This window comes from Saccoglossus kowalevskii, chromosome 3 (genome assembly GCF_978046115.1).
Source record: "Saccoglossus kowalevskii chromosome 3, keSacKowa6.1, whole genome shotgun sequence".
In the NCBI taxonomy this organism is placed as follows: domain Eukaryota; kingdom Metazoa; phylum Hemichordata; class Enteropneusta; family Harrimaniidae; genus Saccoglossus; species Saccoglossus kowalevskii.
The window spans coordinates 31947086-31961922 of record NC_140643.1 but is presented as its reverse complement, the minus strand read 5'-3'; the positions used below and the strand labels follow the sequence as shown (position 1 = coordinate 31961922).

At 32.5% G+C, this 14837-nt stretch overlaps 2 protein-coding genes across 3 annotated transcripts; one reads left to right on the top strand and one right to left on the bottom strand.

Annotated features, from left to right (window-relative positions):
• Positions 1 to 231: 231 nt before the first annotated feature.
• LOC100368797 (polynucleotide 5'-hydroxyl-kinase NOL9-like) lies at positions 232 to 9379 on the bottom strand. Its single transcript, XM_078012030.2, has 12 exons — positions 9168 to 9379; positions 7999 to 8454; positions 7402 to 7813; positions 6227 to 6444; positions 5943 to 6040; positions 4888 to 4921; positions 4314 to 4444; positions 3831 to 4038; positions 3315 to 3540; positions 2744 to 2816; positions 1176 to 1306; positions 232 to 377 (listed from the first exon to the last, which is right to left on the bottom strand). The coding sequence occupies exons 1-12, from the start codon at positions 9257 to 9259 to the stop codon at positions 258 to 260; spliced, it is 2199 nt and encodes a 732-aa protein (XP_077868156.1). The 5' UTR covers positions 9260 to 9379; the 3' UTR covers positions 232 to 257.
• Positions 9380 to 9602: 223 nt separating this feature from the next.
• Positions 9603 to 14177, top strand: LOC100368950 (uncharacterized). 2 transcript variants are annotated; one of them, XM_085497057.1, is made up of 5 exons: positions 9603 to 10307; positions 11680 to 11846; positions 12026 to 12109; positions 13125 to 13201; positions 13882 to 14177. In XM_085497057.1, the coding sequence occupies exons 1-5, from the start codon at positions 9737 to 9739 to the stop codon at positions 13928 to 13930; spliced, it is 948 nt and encodes a 315-aa protein (XP_085353183.1). In that variant the 5' UTR covers positions 9603 to 9736; the 3' UTR covers positions 13931 to 14177. The 2 variants fall into 2 exon arrangements, with proteins under 2 accessions (XP_085353183.1, XP_006820501.1); XM_006820438.3 differs by having other exon boundaries at positions 9603 to 10463.
• Positions 14178 to 14837: the final 660 nt, after the last annotated feature.

Genomic DNA, 14837 nt, shown 5'->3' with positions numbered 1-14837 from the left:
TTTTTGAATCAACAATTACTAATTTAATAAGAATAAATCTTTTTGCATCCTTAGAAATACAGTTTCTATTGGTTGACTACAATCAAATGTTGACTAATTAGTTGAATAGAATAGAAGTCATTGCTTCAATTGTTTTCAAACATAGTAGATTGATGTATGTTTATATGCATGCCCCCCCCTCAAGTTAAGTGATTATTAACATTTTTTTTTACATTATTTTGTGAATTAATATTACACATTAAAGAATTCGACTTTATTCATTTTTTAACTTGACTTGTTTTCCTTAATAAATTTCTTCGTATCTTCACTGCACCCGATCCAGTAACAGAGTAAGAGAATTTTGATATGACGTATGGTACATCAGTATCATAAGATTCCTGTCAAATAAAAATATAGAGATGCATTGGCAGGTTGCACTGAGTGTTTTTAAAATACAATAAAACTTTCCTTACAATAATATTTCACACATTTATCATATACAAATGTATCTGTATGTGGGGCTTGTTGTTGTCTTGTCATTCACAGTTGTAGACAATTTATGCAGAATCTTTTATTCAATATGCTATTAGCATGGAGGTATCTGTCTTTTACCTCCATGGTATTAGTCACCAAATCTCTAAATCTATATCAAGGGTAAAGCCTACCTTAATAGGATATTTAAATTCAAAATATGATACAATTGCATGTTACAAATGTATTTCCAAGATGGCCGACGTTTTTCAAAGTTCATACAGAGAAAGTTTCAATCATTTTCACTAACTGGCTCAGTTCTTGGCTTCTCACACCAAGTGGTTGGATTGGGAAGACGTATAATCCTAAGGCATATCGCAAAGTAAATGTATACACTCAGAGAGCACACAATCATATTGATCTCCACTATGCATTTGTCCATATTTGGGCTGTACTAGTCTTAATGCAAAGATGTGTAAACACACAAGCAAATAGAAAGATGTCCATTAGGGGAATAGAAATAGAGATCCAACTCAGGAATTATATTTGCATACTCGTGTATATTACAATCTTTATCACAATTAACACCTTTTCATTTCAAAACAGGAACCCATTTTGATTGAAGGTTAGAAAGTAGAATCCCTAGACTATATAAACCCTATTACCTAGCTGTATTACTAGACTGTATTTTTTTATGATGTACATTATGGACATATTGTTCATACCTGTAACAGTACATCATTTGGTAGAGTCATATCACCTTTCAAAAATGTAGTCACATGACCTAGTTCCACAGATGACACTGGAGTCAACATATAAAACAACTTCCTTTTGGGGTCAATTCCTCTGATAACACCTATGAAAAATTAAACAATTGAAAAATACACAAAAGAACTTATGTACTAAGAAGCTAGATGATACCAACACAAACTTAAATGCACAATATATATGCCAACATCAAGATACTTTTCATAAAATAAATCTGCATTATTTTTCTATTAATAATTTTTTTTATTTAGGCCAAATACCAAAAAGAAATCATAGAAAGATACAAGAAAATGTGGGAAAAATTTACACTGATCAATTGAGAAGACCTTTTGTCATGGTATACAAGTACTACAAAAAATACAGTGGGAATTAACTACCGGTAGCACCTCAAAAATAAAGTGAGTTAAATATATCATGTGTTTGAATACAAAGTCACTTGAGATTATTCTCACTAAAGAATCATTTCTGCTCACCCTAAAGCTAAAAACACAAAAAGCTGAAATTATAACAGATAACTTTGATTACATAGTAATCACTTGTCATTTCAGTGAAAAAAATACATCTTGCAATCTACACATACACACTGTTCAGTTACAACAATGCCAGGATACAACATTTACCTCCATAGCAAATAATATTATTCACTAATGAATGCGACTTCCCTACTAATAGAGGGGAACCTTGGTTAAGGTCCGCAGGTGCTGTGTTCGACCGAGCCTGGTTGACGGCAGGATAGCACATTTAAATTGCCATTTGATACAGAGATGGCCACACAGCCCTGTCATGTAGTCCTAAACATGAATATGGCTTCTGTGGGAAAATGCACTATGTGTCAGCACTTGCAATTTGCGCATAAAAAAAAAGCCAGGAGAGACAACAGTGACATTCAATGTCCTGAACTGTCGCTGGGCACAAAAACAGTTTAAAAAAAAAAAAAATAATATCAGAAAAGCAATCCATATGCATACATTTAACATGCATACAGTGAATGCCATAAAACTGGGGACATTATAAATGTTTATTACATATAATTTCTATAAATCAAAATGGCTGTAATATCATCATGAATTCTTATAAATATTAATGAGTTACTTCATTACTTAATTCAAGTTGGCAGTTGTGGTAGCTATACCACGTGAAGGCCTGTGCATACACTATGGCTGTAAACAATGCTGAGCTAAGTAATTACTAAACACTATTAAATTTGAATAAAGGTGATTCTATATTTACAAATTTCTATAAATATGTTTATAAACTAAGTTACAGCTTTCTGCCCTTCACTGTAATATCACAGCGCCCCCTGCATGTACACAATAATACTTATCGTATTGTATCATATCGTATCGTATCGTATCGTATCATATATATCATATCATATCATATCATATCATATCATATCATATCATACCATATTATATATCATACAATATGGATTCAGGATCCAAGATTCTGCCTGTTTCTAATAAATATAACAATATAACACTGCATGTTCTTATCAGAGAAAACAAAGTACTGATTAACTCACCCAAACCAACACATCTAGATATTGGAGTGAACTCAAAGAAAGAAGGAACGTTTGTATCATTCTTATGTACCATCTAAAAATAAATAGAAATAAAATTACTGTAGTAACAGCTACTGTATTTGCTCTATTACAAGCGCATCTCCACCAAGAAGCACATATAAACCCAAAATCACATTTGTTGTATCCTGAATCACATCTATAGACACTGTAATTTACGTAAGAATATGTGTAACACACAATGTCATTTGTCATATTTACCAACATTTATTCACACAATTCAAACGTAATACAGTTTTATATCCTTATTCATCAAATGTTACAGTCAATTGTTACAACAGAACCTCAAATAAAATATTGTCTCAAATGTTGATACACTTCATCTGTCATTGGTTTCTAGTTTTCATTGAAATCAAGATGGCTATCAATTTTTGATTCATTCATTCTACAGATAGCTAATAAAGGTTATTGCTGATTTCATGAATCAACAACACACAGACACACCGCACCACATCAGACAACACACAGACACACAGACACAACACACCAGACAACACACAGACACATCACTTACCTGTGATTTGTCGGCAGTGCAAAGCGCAACAACTGACGCATTAAGGGCATACATAATTTGACTTGGAGGGACATGATAATGCGTCGTATGAACACCAACTGAGTTCCATGGTACCATATATGGAGTTAAATGATGTAGACGTTTATGTTGATTTACGTCGGGTTGTAGCTGACTTAGATAGGACAGTAACGCCATGTCTCGGAAATTGGAAGCTTTAAATTTAGCACTGAAATGTACAAAGATGTATGTGTTATGAGTGATACTACAGAAAGTACAAAAAATTAATTAATTAAACAATTTATGATTTATGAGGGCAGTATTATGCCAAAGACAAGATCATTTGTCCTGATGTGGTTCTCCTTTTCTCAAGATATTCCTACTCTAAACCATGCATTGCCTTTTCTTGAAAATGAAGTAATAAACATACATATTATTTTCTGTTGGTGTATGCACCAGACACATTTATAACCAAGTACATGTTTCTGCACATCTAGTGGTGCATAATATAATACATACCTATAACCATAATCTGCTGTTACCTTGGCAACCAGTAATTCTGCTGCATCATCTTCAGCAGTCATCGGGATACACCAGCCTTCATTATCATTTAAATATTCATCATTCAAGAGTGGTAAATTTTTCGATGTCACATTTGTATCAAATTGTATAATATGTGTTGGCTTGATTACTCTGATAACATCCAGTAATAAGGACAAACCCATTGCTGAGAACAGAAATATGTGAATATATATCCTGAACCAAATCAAGTTCAAAGACAAAGCAGCAGCAGGTCCACTCAGTGCAATCATGATAGGCAATGCACATTGTGTTTGTGATTCACCAAGAAAAAATATTTAATCTTGCTTTACGAAAATATACAAATGCAATATTATTGTTCAGTACAACATTAAAACTATATTTTATTGAGCAATATTTATATATTTTATTTCACATAAATACATACATACATACTGCTACAATATTGATTGTATAAATTACCTTTATTCCATCCCATTGTATTAACCACCACTGGTCGCTGTGATTTCTTGCATTGATTATAAACATATCTAACTGTATGTATATATCTCTCAGGATCGTCTTTAGGAGACAAGTCCCCAAAAAAACTCATTCTGAAATAAAAAAATATTTATACACAAATAGTATGACAACCTTTTTATGTACAAATACTAATACAACCTTCTTATACTCACAGCACAATAAACCCATTCCCTTCATGGAAACAAGTGTTTTCTATTAGTTTACAAATTGTTTCTGTTGGTTAATTTTGAACCAAATATTCATAATTTCTCACTGATTTCAGGTCTTGAATATCGATACATTTAAAAAAAGAAAAAAGAATGAAATTACACAGAATTATTTTGAAAAAGTGACTAAATTTGGCATTTAATGCATCAAATATCGTTCAAACAAATACAGTGAAAAGAGATCAATATCTCACACAGCAGCAAATTTAGGATTGAAATAAAAAGCAGATTTTACAACAATCATTACAAAGTTTATGCTGACACAATAATTAATGTCTAGAATAAAAGAAAAGGAAAAAATTACTTACATGGTGGGTTCTCTCAAATGCGTAAAGGGAGGTCCTATAAATATATATATTATATTATATTATATTATATTATATTATATTATATTATATTATATTATATTATATTATATTATATTATATTATATTATATTATATTATATTATATTATATTATATTATATTATATTATATTATATTATATTATATTATATTATAAGCACATAGTGAATTTGTTTTTATTTATCAAGAAAATCCTGAAGTTCCCCATTTCATAAACTTTTCTATCACATTACATTATTCTCTATAATGTAAACAGTATAAAAGTATTTAATCATGTTGTGCGATATATGCGATATATCACATTTATTTCTGAACCAAGAAGATAAAATTTTCTTAAAACTATTTAGCATTACCCAAATTATCTTGATAACAAGTCATTGTCAATGGCACGTCCCCATTCCGTTCATATTTGAGTGACATATACATTCAAAGCAGATCATGACCGAAATCTCAGACCACTTTCAGCCTTAAAGCGACCGCCATTTGGCTATCGTTAATGAGATTATGAAACAAATCCCATACATATTTGTGACATGATGTACCTTGTGTGTGTGAAGTTTGAACTCGATCAATCCAGGCATGTCTCAGATACGAATCCAGAACTGAATTCTTTAAAACAAAATGGCCGCCAGTCATTTCAAACCCGATCCAAAAAAAAAAAATGACGTGCATCAAGGTCCTAATATGTTTAATGTATGTACCAAATTTGAACAAAATCCGTCCAAGCATAACTGAGATCCGGGTCCTGAATGGTGAAAATGTGTGATTTTGATGCATTTTCGGCCTTAAAATGGCCGCTATTCGGCCATCGGTAATCGGATCATGAAAAAAATGCATGTGCATATGTCCCATATAATGTGTGATGTATAAGTGAAGTTTGAACTTAATCGGTCCATGCATGTTCGAGATACAGGTGATCACGGACGCACACAGGGCAAACCATAAGTCCCCGTTTTCGGGGACTAAAAATATTAGGTCCATAACACTGTTAATACAGGCAACTATTAACTAGCTTACCAAGTAATGGTTCTTTGACTTCTGTGAGAGAAATAATCGATGAGGGAGTGAATTCAGTTTGTCCTACATCACATTCCAGGTAGTCAATGCTGTTTTCTCTGAAATGAAACAAATTGGTCAAAGTTTGAGCATGTGCATGTACCCCGATACATGTGATGTTGTTAAAAAAGATGTTGCGACCATATTGCATTTGATCACTTGTCACAGAATGCACACCCGTGTTATATTTTGTCTTAAGAATTAATCCAAATGATTTTTTTTTGTTTTAAATCGGAAATACTTACTTGTTTAGGAAGGAGTTAATGAGATACCGACAGTATGTAGATTTACCAACATTTTTTCCACCACAAACTAGCACTACTGGGCGAGTCACTGTTGACTTGAGAAGAGTTCTTGTAATGTCTTTCAATTCAGACTGTAAATAAAACAATGGTTTTCCTGGATCTGTCACCACATGCAAACCAATAGATGATGCTACATCGAATTCTTTATTATAATCTACCTGTAAAAGCAATATATAAAAACATATGTCGGCATAATTTCATGTGGGATAAATATACAGTGAGTTTACTCATTCTTATATTTACGTGGCATTAAATGAAGGAAATGTTACTGGAGAACACACTTCCAGGTCCTATAGACAAGTTTAAAATAAAATTGACGTTTTATCAGTATTTCTTCTTCTTTCTAGTATTACTGTCACCGCCATATTGTTCAAAACACAAAAACATTAACATTGCCAGCTAAACTTCATTAGGAACCTTACAGCTAACTTGTCTAATAATTTTGACAGACAAATTTTGGAAATAGAGAAAAGAACTACTGTAACAGTATTTGCTTTTTCAGACGCAAATTTCCACAAGAAGTACACATGCACTTGTATTTTCAAGAGAAAAATAGCATTTATTGTATAAATCATTAAATATGGCTTATTTACTGGTAGTTTACAAACACATTATCCTTTTCACCAACAAATTTTTCAGCACTTTTTTCTTATTTTCTTTAATATTTCTGATAATGAAATCTAATTTTGGAGCTAACAGACAAAAGTTGAATCAATTTTCATTTTTAACTCAAAAAACCTGGCTATTTCTGTCGTAATCTTCTGAAGAAATGCTTTAAGACTATAAATAGGACTATTTGAGAATTTTTGATAAAAAGAGGGAACTGGTGGTGAGAAGGGTAAATACGGATATACACTATTGTGATACTTTCAATTTGTGTCACCATTTCACACATTATTTCTAGAAATGGTTATGATTTCATAAAATAAGTACATTTCAAACCTCATTTATACAAACATTCTTGATTAAAATTTGTGACAGAATTAAATCTAGAAGCACTGATATGTTCTGTCTGTTTGACCCAAAATAACAGAAAATCTAGTAAAGCTTTACAGTACCAAATCTTAAAACGAAAGTATTAAAGAAAGAATGATGATAAATTTTGCCAAACTTACCTCAGAGATGGGTCTTGTGAATAGTTCATTGTAGAAGTCAAAACTGGTGACATAATTTGTTGCAGGACATACTAATTTTTTAAATAGTATAACTACTGTATGTGAAGTCATTTTCTTTAACACATTGCTCAATGTATTAGAGTCGGCATGTACTAAAATATCTTCTAATGTTTTCCTCAACTTGCTGTCAGAAAAGCCGTCATTGGTAAAAGTCTTCGTAGTTTTAACTGACATAGCTGATGTACAATATGGTGAGTATAGTGAGAACTCTTTGCTGCCAGCTGATATGCAATGTCCTAGCACACTTATTGAACCAGAAACGACCTGCATAGACACTTTACCATGAAAGTGCATTTCAGACGGGTCCTGCATGACTGCAAGGCACTCAGTTGAAATTCCTGTACTAAAAAACCTGAAACACGAATTAATTATCAATAAAACTATTTAATTACATATGAGATAAATTAGTTTGTTTCTATTAAGGCTCACACAAAATCTAAAATACCTAATAAATGTAGTTCAGGATACATAGCCATATAGTTCCACATCTCCAAGATAAATTCCAATCAATAGTTCTTTCTACATCAAAATACTTACTTCAGACCACTCAGGTTTATTTCTCCTCTTTTCGTTTCATCTTGTTTCCATGGCATGGAATCAACATTTACACTGTGTACATGTATATCTGTCCTAGAGTGCTTTTCAAGTGATGTTTCAATGAATGTATCTCCTTTCTCATCATTGCTACTGCTCATTAACTGAGATCCATCTTCATTGTCAATTCTTCTCTTTTTCCTTTTCTCACTACGCTCTAAGCTAACACCTCTTCTGACAGACTCTGATAACTTCTTTTCTGCTCCCCTTCCTTCTTTACTCATTTTATATTCCATATCTGATAAATGTACTCGTTCTTTGTCTTTTGATCTTTTGTCTTTTATACTTTTTGGAAACATTTCAACAGTGAAAACGTGAGCATTGTCTTCAGTATTCATTTTCTTACTTTCAATCTTTTGTTTTTTGGTTTGACTTGGTCCATCCCCATGGTTACCATTCCTATATATTAAAGTAGAAGATGAAAATTGTTATTACTGTAAGTGTAACCAAACTGGTTTATTTATTTATAAACAACATCCCCACAACAAATTTGAAGAGCATCGGGGAATATAACCATTCTTACCAATCTATAAAGCAGTTTTCAAATTAGGTTAAAATGAGGAAATTAATAAGCAAATTTGTAAACATGAGACCCTAGCTGTGGGTTCATAGTGCTTCTTGTGTTGGTCTTTAGTTTTTGTGATGATATATTTTAGTCATTTTTGATACATATATTATACAGTATTGCAAATAAATGTCAACAAAATCAACTTCAAACGGATCATTTTTGTCATGGTTTTCATGCTGGTAAGTGTTCAATATTATTAATTGGTGATAGTTTTGATTGTGTGATATTAGGAAATAAAAATAAGAATCCTAACGTCTGAAATTAACAAATTTAATGACACAAAATATATCATAAATGACAAAAATACCATCACATATACTAACACAAGAAGAGCTTCAGACCCACAGCTATGTTTTTGCATGTCTTATCTAAATATTTTTATTTTATTTCAGTTTTTTTCCCTGCAACACCTTGCATGCATTCTTTTTCTTTCGGTGTCTAGCTTGCAACTTTTTGTTCAAACAAATCTTTCAGCCACCCCCATGATTTCCAATGGTCGATCCCTAATCTCTTATAAATAACCATGCATCTTTAAAACACCTACGTTTTCGGATCGCCCATCTTCGCCTTCTTTTCACTACGTTTTACCAATGTCATCTTTTTACCTCTGTGTGCCTTTCTGGATTTTCTACCCATGGTATTTACAAAATAATCGTGAGCAGACTACTCTCACATACATGTAACTTTGCAGGCATATGTACTAACTGTTGTACACGTGAGCCCGACAACACCTCAGCATGTGTTATCTCGCATTTCCGATGTAAAATTATCAAACAAAATAGTCCCATGTAAACGTAAGTTTGGTAATGCAACAAACGAGCATGATTATTTTTCGCAAATTAATACTAAAATTTGTTGTGTTTCAAATTTTCAATGACATGACATCTTCAGCTTATCATTTATTTTTTATAAATATATCACGGATTATTCCGCGGTGATGAACTTCAAATGCGCATGCGTACAAATTCTAAAGATGGCGACTGATGACCGAAAATAATGTTGTATGTATGATTTTTTTTTACCAGAAATGTTGTTCTTTAGTCTTTACATGGTGTGAACATTGATCGTTAACAAAAGGAGAAAGTGGGGGTTATTGTGTGTCCCACTGATGGAATGGATGAAACTACAGAATCGAATGGCGAACATTTATTGAATGGTCATTTGCTGATCGGTGCTGAGAACTATGACGATGTTGATGGGTCGGAATCCTGCGAACGTGGCGGAAGTGTCACCGGTGACGATGAACTCATCATAGAACAACAAGTTGATTCTGTAGAAAATGACTGTGCGGCGACTGTGAATAACGTTTGTAAAACATCGTCAGAAAATGTGCTCGCTAATCCTGACAAAATTAACTTGTTAAACTCACAACATAACGGAAAGGCTCCGCCCATTGCTTGTACGGAAGTGCACGTACTAAACAATGTGGATGATAATGAGGATAATCTGGCAAAAGCTATTGAACAACAAACCGAAACAAATTGTGAACAACACGAGACGAAGCACGATCAGGTTCAAATTACACCAGAGAATGAAGAGGAAACATGCAGTAAGCAACACACCGACCAGATGGGAGCTGCAGATGGGGAGGCAGAGAAAACATTGGTTTCAAATCAAACTGTACCTGCTGTGAGACCAAAGGATTTATCAGGAATTAAACCCCGAAATGAAGAGAGTGAAGGTGGTGAGTGGAGAGCAGACCCTCATGGGTCTACATCAGGGTCACTACCTTTGCATGGTACTGTTATTCGTGAGGGTGACATGGTCTCATTTATAGCAGATAATTTAGAAGAGAAAATCCGACAGAGTTTTAGCCCTACAACAAGTCTGAAGTCCAGTGGTAAGCCTTAGTAATGTGTGATACCATTGAATACCTGTAAGCTGTAGTTTTAGTTGCCATGTTTTAGTAGAGACTGTAGTGATGGCTTTCTTAATGCTTTGTTGTGTTCTCTCAACAACAACACTGATTAGTGAGACTAAACAAATAACAATGTAACTTCTGAACAGAAAACAAATCAACACTTGGACATTTGTCCATTCTGACATTTTCATTGAGACCCTTCTAAACCTTGCTCTATAACATATCATGCTTTTTAGTACCTTGCCCACGTTTTTCTATATTCATACTTTTTTAGTAATTAAACTTGTTTGCCTTATCTATTAACAAAGATACTTTTATATCTGCATGCTTCTTACTTTCTAATTTTGGGTATTGTTGTCAGCACTGCACTAACACTTATACAACCTCCTTGTTTCCTGCAAATGCAATTCTCTTGTATCTTGCTAAGATTATTCTAGTGTACTTTCTACAAAACAAACCCATTCTATTTATAAATATTTTTATAAATTCCACAATTCAATAACTGGAACGAATGGTTTTCAAATGATGTCATTGCACTATGCCCTTGATTGATTGGCTGGATGGATTCAGCTGCCAATTTATAAATATTTATAAAAATTGTTGTGTTGATAGTACTGTATATGGAATTCCTTAGCATGATGGGAGAATACTCCACACCATGTACAGAGAATTAATTAAATATTCATTCTGATTATATATACATGTAGTGTGCATGATTGTCTTTGCATCAAAGTCTTATACCTTAACATGGGAGTTTACTGTTTAAAGTGCCACAGTTGCTGTGCAACGAATGTTGCAAATTTCAGGTGAACAAACAATAGGATTTATATGTGTAAAATATAGGACAGGGTATATTTAACATAATGTGATAACTGTGATGCATTGATTTTGTGTATATTCCGAATCTTAATAGTTCTCAGGTTTGAAATTTATAGTTGTTTTTGTCTTATTGCTAGCTTTTGCATGGTGTGGAATTGTAACTCGCAGTGTTTTATGAATGTGAAGAAAGTTATTTTGTTTTTTGAATTAGAAGCACATATGAGGAATCCCTATCAAAAAAATATTTCAGAAGTCACTTTTGTGTACTTGTCATAAGATTCAACCAAAACAAACATTTTTTTGCTTTTATGTGCTTCTAATTGAGGTAAGTGTTTACAGTGCATTTAGATATATTAAGTTATTTTTGTTTTGCCAGATTCAAATCTTTCAGAATGCTCAAGAAGAGTTCAAAAAATAGCTAAAGATGAAAGTACAATTCCTAAAATTGATCCACACATTCTTGAAGATTTAGAAAAACAGGCGAAAAAAGTTGCTGATAATTTGGATTTAATGATGGGAAATCTAAAAGGAACTTTACACAATGTAAGTGAACATATTCATCTTTGGTTTATCTGTTTTATTGACTTTTTATTTTACCAACAACTCAGATTGTCATATTACAATATTGTCTAGCACAGAAATAACATCAGTAATTGGTAGATTTATTCCACAAGTCAAGCTAGATAGGCACCAAAAACAGGTTCTGTTTCTTTCTATTTCAGATGTCTGCTATTAGTGTTGGTTACATACAAACTCATAGAGATTCAGTGAATGGAATGGGAGAAGCAGTGGACAATTCTGTTAAGGTGAGTCATATTGAATCCTAATCAGTCTGTTTAATCTGATACAATCTACAAATGTATCTTGACTCCCTTGGTGGGATGTTTGATTCCAGCAGTGACACGATTTTCCAATCTTATCAATTTGGGTTATATGATCCTGTGAACTGGTCACGCATATGAAGTCCATGTCAATCACTAATCATCAACACTGCTGATTATTATACAAAACTTACCTGCATTGGAAATGAAACAGTTCAAATTGTAGATGATTTGACCATAATATTGTCAGAACTAAAGATGCAGCAATGAAGGGCAGCTCTAGCAATAAAGTCATCTCAATACTCAAATGTAACGAACAATGTCTTTCAGAATTCCCAACCTCTTATGAAAATGACTCACATTTTGTAAAAAATTAAACATGCCGCAAAATAAATAGCAAAAGTGACATGACTTGCCATAATTTCACATCTACAGAAGCAGAGTTAAGTCAATGGTTGCAAAATTTGCTGCTTTTCAATGTTGGATTTTACAAGAATGACAGTCACTGTGTATGGATTATTTTATTTGTAGACATGCATCAATGTAAAACTTTTACATTAAAACAAAATTGATACTTGTTTACTATGGTATATTTTGTTTTCTGATTATGTACAAGACTATATATGTAAAACAAGTAAACAGTTGTGTCACTATAAAAAAAAAAGTAATGCCTACATTGTGTAATTTAAAAAAAAATAATAAATAATCTCAAACTATATATATAATATAATACAAAAATGAATAAGAAAATGAAATTTATTTTGAAAATACCTCCCGACAAAGAACTTAAGTATGAAAATTTAGTGCGCAATGATACAGGTCTGTCAAAGGTCTATTAAGACCATACTGCGTCACATGCATACTGATAAAGTGTAGTGACCCCACATGAAATAAAAATTTCTACAAAAAACTTGGATATCGTCAGTTGTTTGATTCACTATCAACTCTTGCAATTTTGTGGCCAGAATCTGATTGCGTTTATAATTGTGTTCATTTCCAGTCAATGTACACTTTAATAGCCAAATGTGAAGAACTGAACAAGAATATGCAGCCAATTTATCAGCTTTCAAGACAAATGTATCCTTTGTTTTTTACAATGTGTCTAACCCTTGATGTGAATCAATTTTTAGCCCACTTGTTTTTTGTAAGATAGCATAAACCAAGGCCTGCTATATGATCCAGTTTTCTTGTATATTTGTAGATTCACACAATAATTTATTAACAAGATACATGATGACGGTGGGAGTGTCATAAATCAAAGTTAGCTGTCCATTGTTTATACTACTGAATACATGTATCTTGTTTGTCTATTGGAAATCAGAGTGCTTGATCCAAGACATCACACAGAATGATCTTTTGGTGCATTTTTGTTATCAATATTTCAAAGCATTATAGCCTTTACAATGACAGAAGCTCCAAAATAACAAAATATTGCTGTCAATATTCTAATTTAGGCATCAGATGAGAATGAACTACCTTCAATTGGTTCCAAAATATCCGTCACAAACAAAAAATATGTGGTGGTTATAATATTATTACCGGTAATCATAATAATTATTTTTGTTTGTAAATAAAAGTATAGAACAAGTTTCAAATAATAACAAAAGTTTTTCAATAAGTGGTGTATTTGGTAATTGTGTATTCTACAGTTTACGCTCTATATTTATGTCTAAGATCCATTCTGGGAGGGATTGGATGGAAAAATGTGTGTTTTTTTTATTTCTAGATATTTTCCTTGACTGGATTCTTTCCATCAGAAAAGAGATTAAGAGAAGGTTGGATTTATTAGAGATGGTTTTCAAATGACCCATCGCTGTCAAATCTGTTGCTGAATATCATTAATTATGGTGCCTATCATTTCATTGGCTCCTGTGTGTAATGCACACTATGTGAGCTTTGTTTGATTATAAAAATTAAGTTGGCTTCCACGAGATGCATCTAGTGCTTATAACACATTACTGTTTTCCAAAACAAAAAACTGTACATTTCCCGATGAATTTACTGCTAATTATGAATTTTATTCATGTAAATAAATGTATTAGCATTAATGGTATTTATGCATGTGCTAACAGGTGCTTTGTTTAAAACCTAGCATTGTAGGCCCTGTTTGGGAATGCATCTCATTTTGATACATCGTTTATTAACCTGCCATGTAGTAGCTCTAATACAGAAAATGAATATTAGAAATGAATCGACCTTTTGATGATGACCAAAACGTTATTTTCTTCCTTGATCATTTTACATCAATAGACTATTTTCCATTCACTGTGAGACCCTCCTTTAGGTGTGAAATCAAATGAAATAACAAGACAAACAATGGTTATAGCATCATAGTGACGTCAAATATCGTGTGGAATTAGGGAAACACAAAATAATAATATGGTACAATATTTATTTGATAATAGTCTATTCAAATGAAGTAGGAATATCTTAATGCTATATTTGTTTTTGAATGATTGGCTTTTTTACATTGAACTATAAAAACAAAAATTAAAAATCAAATCATTTGATTTTCACGTCAGACGTTTGATACACGTCTTTCACAAAAGATCTCACATAACCGGGAAATCATCTATTTCTCCACAGCTCTTTAACTTATTTTCCTTTCTCATTACCATAATATTGAGTGCAATGATGCGCAGTGTAGATTAATGCCAGTTTGGGGGTTAGTAATACATGTGCACATATCATGTACAGGCCATGTGGTAAACAG